At 42.9% G+C, this 11,590-nt stretch overlaps 1 protein-coding gene across 1 annotated transcript; it reads left to right on the forward strand.

Moving 5' to 3' along the window:
- The first annotated feature begins 2,220 nt into the window (after positions 1–2,220).
- On the forward strand, positions 2,221–3,120 carry LOC144232881 (vomeronasal type-1 receptor 4-like). The gene has a single exon (XM_077765720.1). It carries the CDS (start codon positions 2,221–2,223, stop codon positions 3,118–3,120), a length of 900 nt encoding a protein of 299 aa, XP_077621846.1.
- Positions 3,121–11,590: the final 8,470 nt, after the last annotated feature.

Raw genomic sequence — 11,590 nt, forward strand, 5'->3', positions numbered from 1 at the left:
GAGTCCAGAGCTAGTAAAATATACTAACCATAGTATGAGATATCAGGATAACACCTCTGATGGAGAAAATGGTCCCATTAGACAAACGTTCAGATACCCAAAAATAAATTCGAAGTGGATGAAAGACCTAAATGTGATAGGGGAAACCATCAAAATACTACAAGGAGAACACAGGCAGCAACGTCTTTAGCCTCAGCTGCAGCAACTTCTTACTAGACATGTCTCTGGAGGCAAGGGAAATAAAAGCAAAAGTGAACCGTTGGGACTTCATCAAGATGAAAAGCTTCTGCGAAGGAAACAACAAAACTAAAAGGCAACCAATGAAATGGGAGAAGATATTTGCAAATGACATATCAGAAAAAGGGTTACCATCCAAAATGTATAAAGAACTTACCCAACTCAACACACAAAAAAACAAATAATCCTGTGAAGAAATGGGGAGAAGACATAAATAGACACTTTTCCAAAGAAGACATCCAGATGGCCAGCAGACACATGAAAAGATGCTCAGCATCACTCATCATCAGGGAAATACAAATCAAAACCACAATGAGATACCACCTCACACCTGTTAGAATCACTAAAATTAACAATTCAGGAAACAACAGATGCTGGCAAGGATGAGGAGAGAGGGGAACCCTTTTTACACTGCTGGTGGGGATGCAAACTGGTGAAGCCACTCTGGAAAACAAAATGGAGGTTCCTCAAAAAATTAAAAATGGAATTAGCTTACAACCCAGTAATTGCACTACTAGGTATTTATCCAAAGGATACAGGAGTGCTGATTTATAGGGGCACATGTACCCCAATGTTTATAGCAGCACTATCAACAATAGCTAAATTATGGAAAGAGCCCAGAAATCTATCAACTGATGAATGGATAAAGATGTAGCATATGTATGTGTTTGTATACACACACACACACACACACACACACACACACACACACACATCACACAATGGAATATTACTTGGCAATGAAAAAGAACTAAACCTTGCTTTTTGCAACAACATGGATGGAACTGGAGGGCATTATGCTAACCAAAATAAGTCAGTCAGAGAAAGACAGATGCCATATGATTTCACTCATATGTGGAATTTGAGAAACTCAACAGATGAACATAGGGGAAGGTAAGGGAAAAAATATATTAAAACAGAGGAGGAGACAAACCATAAGAGACTCTTAAATACAAACTGAGGCTTGCTGGAGGGGAGGGGAGTGAGGGATGGGTTAAGTGGGGGATGGTCGTTAAGAAGGGCACTTATTGAGATGATTGCTGGGTGTCATATGTAAGAGATGAATCACCGAGTTCTACTCCTGAAGCCAAGACTACACTGTATGTTAACTAATTTGAATTCTTAAAAAGAAGAAACAAAATCAATAGGACATTAGCCTTAACTGGATTTCCTAAGAGCAGATTCTGAAAGTTTAATTCTGTTTGTGGGATTTATTGAGGGAGTTGGGGGCTGGAGGAAGAGAGAATAAAGCAGGTGTGAACAGGTGAAAACAGGTTCCAAATATGGTCTTAGTTATCGAAACATGTCAGCCACCTCCAGCCTATGAGACCAGGGAGTAAATCTGCCTACCAGAGTACCCCACACGAGGAGGGATGGCTCCCAGCCTAGGAGTATGTGTCCTCCTGGTAGAGGCTGCTTTCTCTTGCCAAAGGCAATTCTTCAGACAAGGTTGGCTGTTTCCAACCAACGCTCATAGCAGTAGAGTCATGGCTGCACAGGCTACTAGAGGGGGTGGGGTGGACCCACAATGTCCATGACAACGTGACGCTGGTTAGATATTGGACACGAGGGACGGTGAAATGTGGTGTCACAAAGCAGGAATTAACTGTGTGTTAGGGAACACATGAAGTAGAGGGGATGTCGGGGGAACACTGTCACATACGCACGGACTTGTGGAGCGTTCAGAAGGCAATGTTACGGGAATCAGGTGGACAGTGTGTGATGTGGGACAGAAATAATGGGCTGGCCGTGCAGATTTTACAGTCATCACCTTCTATGAATCAACTGCAGCTGCAGAAACAAAGGACAGAGAAGGCATGGGTTGAGAGAGGAGACATATAAGTAGACCCATGTGCACACTTCAGTATTTCCACTTCTTTTTCCCTTTAGTAAGCCAGCAAGAAGCCACAGACATGAAATATGCTGTCCTCATTTATTTGTCTTTCTCAAAAGGTTTTTCCTGTACTGTCCATGAGGTAGAAGATGATTTGGATTGACTTCTTCCGGGAAATAATCTTGCTTTCTCTTACTGGACCTGGCATTGGGGGAAACTTCTATTTGTTTGCCAGCCGTGTGTACATTTTTGTCACGGGTCCCAAGAAGAAGCCCGTAGACCTTATCCTCATCCACCTGGCTTTTACTAATATAATGACACTTTGTGCCAGAGGCATCTTTGATATGATAGCTTTTCATTTCAGTAACTTTGTAGATAGTGCCGGTTGTAAAACTATGTTGTATCTGGAGAGAGTGGCCCGTGGTCTCTCCATCTGCACCACGTGTCTCCTCAGCATGGTCCAGGCTGTCACCATCAGCCACAGGACCTCCTCGTGGAGAAAGCTCAAGCCACAGACTGCATGGCAAGTCCTTCCCTTTCTTCTCCTCTTCTGGATCTTTAATTCCCTCATCAGCTCCAACTTGCTCTACTACATCACAGCCACCAAGAGCACGAATGGATCCGTAATCACACCGTATGTCGGCTATTGCTCTATACAGCCCTCTGGGCTAGCAGTCAGGTGGCTTTTCCTGACTCTCATGGCTCTGCGGGACATCATCTTTCAGAGCCTCATGGGCTGGAGCAGTGGGTACATGGCTTTCCGTCTGCATAAGCATCACCAGAGTGTGCTCTACCTTCAGAGCTCCAGATTTCAGAGAAATCCCAGCCCAGAGATGAGAGCTACGCAGAGGGCTCTCATTCTCATGACCTGTTTCCTCCTCTTTTATTGGGCAGATTTCATTGTCTCCTTCTGCATCGGCTCCTTGTTGACCAAGGATTACACAGTGTTAAGTATTAAACTATTTCTAACACCTGGTTACGCCAGTCTCAGCCCCTTTTTGCTGATCAGCAGGGATGTCTGCAAGCCCACCTGCCGGAGAGCTCACTGAGATGCAGGGAAAGCTGCTTTCTGTATTGATTCTGTTAGTAGCTACAGGTAGGTGATGTAGTGATATTTTCTGCACAGCAAAAATTCTGTCCAGCATAAATTACGAGTGTGTTATAAAAATAATGTGCTAGTCTGGGTTTTCTGAGAAGCAAACACCAAGACCAAATTAAATATGCAGAGAAGTTGTCAGGGAAAATAGACTGAGAGAAAGTGAGGAGGGAGCCCAGGAGGCCCAAGAGCCATCCAGTCAAAATGCAAGTTTGATTCTGAGTGAAAGACAGAGGAAAAGAGATTGGGTGGAAGCATCCTAGGCTAACTTCTAGCCTAAGAAGAGTTAAACAAGGGAGTTATCTGGCCATCTGCAAAACTGTAGGAAAGCCTCTAAACTCATTGGAAAGGATAGCATAACTTTGATAAAAAATCTGCAAAAGGATATTGCAAGATAATAAAATCATAGGCTACGGGGGGGGCCTGGGTGGCTCAGTTGGTTAGGCGTGCAACTTGGTCTCAGGTCATGATCTCATGGTTCGTGGGTTCAAGCCCCATGTCAGGACAGCTCAGAGCCAGGAGCCTGCTTTACATTCTGTGTCTCCCTCTCTCTCTGACCCTCCCCCACTCGCTCTCGCGTGCTTGCTCTCAACAATAAACATTAAAAAAAATTTTTTTAAGAAAATCATAGACTAACATCGCTTATGAATATAAATGCAGCAATTATAAACCAAATATTAGCAAACAGAACCCAACAATATGTAAAAAGGATAGTATATCATGTTCCAGTGTAATTTATTCCCAAAATGCAAGAAGGGATTAATATTCAATAAATCAAGGAATATAATGAATCTCATAAACACAACAAAGGACAAAGAATACATGAAACGACAAAATCAACACCCAGTCATTAAAAATATAAATAAAACTTCTCAAGGAAATTATAAAGGAAAGTAAGTTTCTTAATTTGATAGAGATTTACTACAGGAAAACCACAGTTAACATCATATTCAATACAGAAATCTTAAATGCTATCTCTGAGGTTAGGAATGAGGCAAATGTGTATTATCATCATTTCTCTTCATCATTGTTCTGGAGATTCTAGACCCTGTGAGAAGGGAAAGAAAGAAAGAAAGAAAGAGAGAGGGAGAGAGAGGGAGGGAGGGAGAGAGGAAGGAAGGAAGGAAGGAAGGAAGGGAGGGAAGGAAGGAAAGGAAGGAAGGAAGAAAGAGAAAGAAAGAAAAGAAAGAGAAAGGAAGGAAGAAAGGAAGGAAAGAAAATGGATTGAAATAAGTAAATTTTTCTTTAGTCACAATTAATAAAATTGTGTAAAAGAAACTTGAAAAAATGAAAAAGTAGCAAAACTAGCAAGTTCAACAGATCAACGGTCAATATAAAAATAATTGCCTTCTACATATTAGGAATACATAATTGAAAATTTTACTAAAAGTTAAGCATCAAACATATGAGAGAAAACAAGCAAATCACCTATGCTATTTCTCCACTGAAAACTATGAAACACTGATACATTAAAGCTACATAAATAAATAAGAATCTTATCTTCATGGAAAGCAAAACTCAATATGTTTCAGGTGTCAATTCTCCCAAATTATTCTTTAAAATTTTTTTAAGTTTATGTATTTATTTTGAGAAGGGAGGGTGGTGCAGAGAGTGAGGGAGAGAGAGAATCCCAAGCAGGCTCCAAACTGTTCAAGCCCGATGCACCGTGAGATCATGACCTGAGCCAAAGTCAGACGCTTAACTGAATGAACCACTCAGGCGCCGCAAGTTATTCTTTTTTTGAACCGAAGAATAGCTGACACGCATTAGCTTCAGGTGTGTGTTGTGGTGATTTGGCCTCTCCATGTCCTGCTGTGTTCACGTGTGTACCTGCCACCTGCCAGCTCACAACACGATCATAATACCATCGACCATATTCCCTACACTGATCCTCTCATGCTTGTGGCTTATGGACTCTATAGCTGGGGGTCTGTCTCTCCCACTCCCCTTCACCCATTTTGCGCCACCTCCCATGCCTCTCCCCTATGGTAGCCATCAGTTTGTTCTCTGTATTTATGGATCTGTTTCTGTTTTTTGTTTCTTTGTTCATTTGTTTTGTCTTTTAGATTCCATGTATACGTGAAATCATATGGTATTTGTCTTTCTTTGTGTGACTTATTTCAGTTAGAAATACCCTCCCGGCCCATCCATGTTTTCACAGATGGCAAGGTCTCATTCTTTTTTATGGCTGAGTAATATTCCATCGCATATATACACACCACATCTTTATCCCCTCATCTATGGCTGGCCACTAAGGCTGCTTCCACATCCTGGCTATTGTAAATAATGCTGAAATAAACTTGGAGTTGCACATATCTTCCCCAAATCATTCTTTTTAAAAAATGGTTATATATTTATTTTGAGAGACAGAGGGTGTGTGTGTCTGCGAACTGGGGTGGGACAGAGAGAGAGGGAGAGAGAGAATCCCAAGCAGGTAGTATGAAGCCCAACACAGGGCTCAGTCTTACAAACCATGAGATCATGACGTGAGCCGAAATAAAAAATTGGACACTTAACCAACTGAGCCACCCAGGCGCCCTCCTCCCCCCCATCACTCTTAAGTTGTAGTGCAATTTGGGTTGATACTCCAAAGTGTGTGTGTGTGTGTGTGTGTGTGTGTAAACTTGTATGCTTATGTTAAGTTTATGTGAAAATATAAAGGACCTGCTATAAGCAGATAAAAGATACACTACCAGATATCAATTCTTATGTAATAAAGCAGTATACTTTTGTGCCAAGAATGGGTAAACTGATCAATAGAACAAGAGACTATGACCAGACTACATATTTATAATAATCTGATTTATTATAAGGGCAACACTTCAGTGCTGTGGGCAAAAAATGGACTTTAAGTGAATTGTGTTGGGTCTCTGAAATATCCACATGAAAAAATGCATCTGACCTCCTAACCTACATCATACAAACAATCAGTTAGAGATGGAATGAAGATTTTAATAAGTAAAATAATAAAGCTTTTAGAAGAAAGTGTAAGAGAATATCTTTATGACTACAGAGTAGACAGATATTTTTTAAAAAAGAACTCAGGGGGCGCCTGGGTGGCTTAGTCGGTTAAGCGTCCGACTTTCGCTTAGGTCATGATCTCGTGGTTCGTGGGTTCGAGCCCCGCGTTGGGCTCTGTGCTGGCTGCCAGCTCAGAGCCTGGAGCCTGTTTCGGTCTGTGAGTCCCTCTCTCTCTGACCCTCCCCTGCTCACGCTGTCTCTCTCTCTCCTAGAAATGGATAAAACATTAAAAAAAAAAAAAAGAACTCAGGATGTCAAACAAGCTAACCCTAAAAGGAATTATAATTTGGACAATTTTAAAATTAGGAATTTCTATTCATCAATAGTCATCATTAAGAAACTGAGTAGAGAAACCACAGATTGGGACAAGACGTGCGCAATACACATAACTGACAAAAGACTCTTACACATCAGTAAAGAAAAATAAACAGCCCAATAAAAATGGGCAAAGGCTTGAACAACCACCTCCACTAAATGGTATTCAGTGTCCAGTGAATGTATGGAAAGGCGGACATCATTAGTCCTCAGGGAACCACAGATCCAAACTACAGTGAATCATCACTGCACACACACCAGAAGGCATAAAACTAAAACATCAACAAGACAAAGAGTTGGCATACGTGTTTTGTTCATTAGACTTATTAACCTTTTAAAACATTTTCATAATAATGAATCGGTAGTGGGAACATAACTGCTGGCCTCACCTACTGGTACTCTGTTCATCCTGTGAAAGACCCCTGGAGACACTATTGAGCCTACTGATTATCTGGTGCTGGGAAGTCGTTTGTGGACAAGCAGCGAAGACTTGTCAAGAAAGAAGGAAAGCAAGTGAGAACCAGCGCCAGAGTGCGAAGGAGGCAGGAGCAGAGAAAATCCCATTAAGGAGAACCTGAATCCCATGGTCTCGAACCCAAGACCTCTCACTTAACAGATTAATCAAACAACAATGCTCCATTATCTTCAATATTATTTGAAATACATAATATAAGAAACATTTAATAACGTTAACTACATACATTTTTATGAGAAATTACATTGACTTGGGAAAGGAAACCTCTTTTACTGGCCCAAACCAGGGATGACTGGATACAAGGCGCAGGCAGAGGAGACCGCCCCTCAGGAAGTCTCCAGTATCAGACAGTTATCCCTGTTCTAATTTCTCTTTTTCCCCCGCTTCCCCCAGTGTTTCTTAGCTCCATAACTATTAACAAAAGCTGTTCTGAGCTCTGCTATTCGAGATTACCCAGCTCTTCCCACTCTACCCAGCTCAATTGAATGACCACTGTGCGGGTCTGCACCCCACATACTGGGTTAGAAGTGGGGGTGAGGAGAAAGGAGGCCACGTGAGCACAACAGACAGCAAGCACCTTCAGCTCACCTGGGGCTCCTGGTGCAGGAGTGGCCGGGGCCCAGGGTCTGGGGTCAAGCCAGCTGACCACCCTGGACTCACTAGCGAGGAGCAGGGTGATGGATGCAAACATGAGCGGAAGGCATGACCATAGGCCATTTGAGTTACACATTTGTACTTGTGTGTTCTGTTTGTATGAAGAAATTCTAGGTGGGCATACGGGATAAAGGTGAAAGGTTGATGTTAGTGGAAGAAGGGACAGCTTGGGACTGGGGTGGGGGCAGGATTGTTTATTGTATTTCCTTATAGATGCAGGTTTAATTAAACCCTAGCAATGTCATGCCTATTCAAAAATACAAAACAAAGTTGTGGAAGGATAGATAGATAGATAGATAGATTCGTAGAGTATATGACCTTTAGAGGTTTTTATTCCACTCAGCGTAACACCCTTGAGATCTATCTAAACTGTTGCATGCATCAATAGTTAAATTTTTTTAAAGATTTTTTAAAAAAGAATCTCTACACCCAACACGGGGGCTTGAAGCTACAGCCCCAAGGTCAAGAGTCCCACGCTCCACCGACTGAGCCAGCCAGGCCCACAGATCACTAATTTTATTGCTGAATCGCATTCCATGGCCCGGATGTACCTCACTTTGTGTAGCCATTCCCTGTTGGGGCGCATTATGGTTGTTTCCAGTTTTTGCCATTCAAAGGCAAACCGGCTGTGCACATTCGTGTACAAGCTTTTGTGTGCATACATTTTCATTTCTCTGAGATAAATGCCCTCAGATAAATTCTCTGAGGAATGCAGTTGCTTGGTCAGATGATAAGTGTATGTTTCATTTATAAACTGCTCAACTGTTTTCCAGAGTGACTGTACCACCTCATTTCTCCACTAGCAACGTAGAAAAGCTGCATTTTGTCAGCTCCCATGCCAGTATTTTGTATTGTCGCTACTTCACATTAGTTGTTCTAACAGATATGAGGTGACTTATCACTTAATTTGCATTTCTCTGGAAACTAGTGATGTTGCACATTTTGTCACATGATAGCTTTCCATCTGTATGTCCTCTTCATTGAAATATTTCATGCCTTTTGCACATTTTCTAATCGGATTGTTCATTTTTCTACTTTTGAGTTTTGAGTGTTATTTCTGTGTTATAGAACAATCCTTTGTTTGATAATACACTTCGTAACTATTTCTCCCAGTCTAAGGCATGTCTTTCCATCTTTTCATCAGAGTCTTTCACAGACCAAAAGTCCTTATTTTTTTTTAAATTTATTTATTTACTTAGAAAGGTGGGGCAGAGAGAGAGAGAGAGAGAGAGAGAATCCAAATCAGGTTCCACACTGTCAGTGTGTGTGGAGCCTGATGCAGGGCTCGAACTTACAAACCATGAGTTCGTGACCTGAGCTGAAGGAGTCCCACACTTAACTGACTCAGCCACCCAGGCACCCCTCTTCCTGTTGTAGTCCATTCGTCAATGCTCTTTTATAGATCATGTTGTTGGTGTCATGTCTAAGGGCTCCTTACCAAGCCCGGGGTCCTGAAGATGTTTTCTTCTTAAGGTTTTATGTCCCAGGGCACCTGGGTGGCACAGTCAGTTAAGCATCTGACTCCAGCAGAGCTATGGTGGGAGTTAAGAGCTTGTGCTCTTGTGTTAGATTCCTGGATTCAATCCTTGGTTCAGCTACTTACTGTCTATGGGTGTTGGAGAAAGATAATTACAAACAAAATCTCCAGACAACCACAAGACTTCTCTATAAAAAGTAAATGGGCAGGAAAACAATTTTATTATTGAGAAAGCAGGAAACCCTTAGGTACTGTGCACTGCAGACAATCCACTAGAGAGTTGGCATGAACAGAAAACAAAGGCTCACCTTTTATAGAGCCATGCAGGTGCAAGCCTGAAGCCCATACATCTTCTCTCAGGATAAGTGACAGCTCGCCCTCCGGTAAGAAGTCTTGCCAGCACCATTTGTCACACATAGCGGGTCCTAAAGTCGCCTGGTGATTTGGGTGATGCTGTGGAAATTCATTGGTTCATCCAAAGAGAAAACAGATTTCTCGCTCCTGGTGACAGGGTATAGTTTTGCGATTTGGAATAAGGTCCTTCCAGAAGTTGAGCTCCTAATCTCCCGTAGAAACTGGGTCACAGGGGCACTGTCTTCTTCCAGGCTTGTGTTCCACAAGGTGGCTCATGGGTCCCTGACAAAAAAAACATTCCTGTGTTGCAAAACTGGTAAGCTTTTTATTTAGCTTTTTAAAAACTGTACATACATCTCAAAGGTGCTGAGAAAAAAATTACAATTAAAACACTCTAAGAAAAGGGAGAGTGAGGTCTCTCTTTTGCACCATGGAAAATTATTATTTTTTTCTTTTGCCTTTAGAAGTCTCAGCGGGCAATTTATGCAGTCTTTTTGTGTGACATTTTTAAAGCTTACTTATTTTGAGGGAGAGAGAGAGAGAGATCAGGGGAGGAGGGGAGAGAGAGGGAGAGAGAATTCCAAGAAGGCTTCTTTGCTATCAGCAGGGCACCTGACGTGAGGCTCGATCCCACGAACTGAGAGATCATGACTGGAGCCAAACTCAAGAGTCAAACACTTAGCTAACTGAGCCACCCAGGTGCCCCACAACTTACGCAATTTATCTGTGCCTGCGTGTCCTCATTCAAAACTGGGGATGAAAATAGTGTTTATCTCAAAGGGCTTTTCATCACACCCGACGTAAGTATTTTAGCAGGTTCCTGGTGCACCTGTAGGTACTGTGAAGGAAGAGAATAGTCAGCGACACTTGTTCAGGGCGCTACAGCAGATGCTGTTCAGGGCCGCTGTGGGGCTGCAGGGGACACCGCAGTGTGTCTTGCAGTGATGGGGGAGCACTGGGCCAATTGGGAATACAGCGTGCGCCCCTGGGAACTCACACCAACTGGCACAAGGGGGTCAGTGGAGGACTGAAAATTACTAAGAGAAAACCTCGGGGGTAAGGACTTTGCCTTAGCCGACCCGTCAGGATCCGCCCTGCAGAAGGCCAGGGGGCTCGGACATCACCTCGGGGATGACGGGGGTGAGGGACATGAGTAGACAGGGCTGGGGCCGCGGGGCGCCGGCTCAGAGGGTTCTCGCTGGAATTGGACTTTGCAAAAGTATGCGTATGAGTCTAGGAGAAGGCTGAGGAGCCTGATGAATTTTTGGTCAAGGAAACCGTCTTTGACAATAAGGATACAGTCCCACAGAAAATGAGAGGAAATCTTGCCTTTTCAGACTAACTCACTGCTCTCTCATCTCTTGAAAAATAATTCTAACTTCACCTCAAATCTCAGCCCCATGCTCATTTTCATATATATTCCTTTGCATCAGGAAGGCTCCCTCTTGGGGCAGACGTTCACTCTAGATGACCGAGGTTAGTGATCTGTGACAACAGAGAAGGGGAGTACTCGCTTTCCAGGTGCATTTGTCTTTTCATAGACAAGGAACGAAACACCTTGCAGAAAAGATCTCTACCCCCCCCAAAGTAAGCAGAACAGGCCACCCCCAAACACGCCACTTTGGTGTAGAAACTGTGCTAAGCTGTAGGCACGTGGAAAATAACATATGCAAGGACAGGCATCCTCAAAGCGCCCCTAATCTGCTTATAGATAGATTCTCCAAAAGGAACTCAGTTGTCATGAATCACCTCCCTGGGAGTTTCATTAAGCAGGAAAGATGGGTTCTTAATCCCAGGAGACGAGATTAGAGGCAGACACCGTTCCCGGCAAATGGGGCCACAAATTATCCTAACCCGCGATTCTTCTTCATCTTTCTTAAACATCATCTACTCTCTCCTAAAAGGTCTCCACCCCGATATTCCATCTCTAGGAAAAGGGTGTTTAGCTCAAATTCCAAGCCGCCTTGGATTTGGCTCATTCTCTCTGGGTATTTTTACGTGCACAGGAGGTAGACATGCTAATAAATACCTGCTTGTTTTCTCCTGTCTGTCTGTCTTTCGTGAATGACATTTGAGCTTGGATCTCAGAGGGGTGGAAGGAAAGTCACACCCCCACTGAAACACAGT

The sequence above is a fragment of the Crocuta crocuta genome, unplaced genomic scaffold (genome assembly GCF_008692635.1).
Source record: "Crocuta crocuta isolate KB4526 unplaced genomic scaffold, BGI_CrCroc_1.0 scaffold811, whole genome shotgun sequence".
Lineage (NCBI taxonomy): Eukaryota > Metazoa > Chordata > Mammalia > Carnivora > Hyaenidae > Crocuta > Crocuta crocuta.

What these genes read in the sequence shown, in the direction of transcription:
- LOC144232881 (XM_077765720.1), top strand. Translation starts at nt 2,221, where the DNA reads ATGATTTGGATTGACTTCTTCCGGGAAATAATCTTGCTTTCTCTTACT.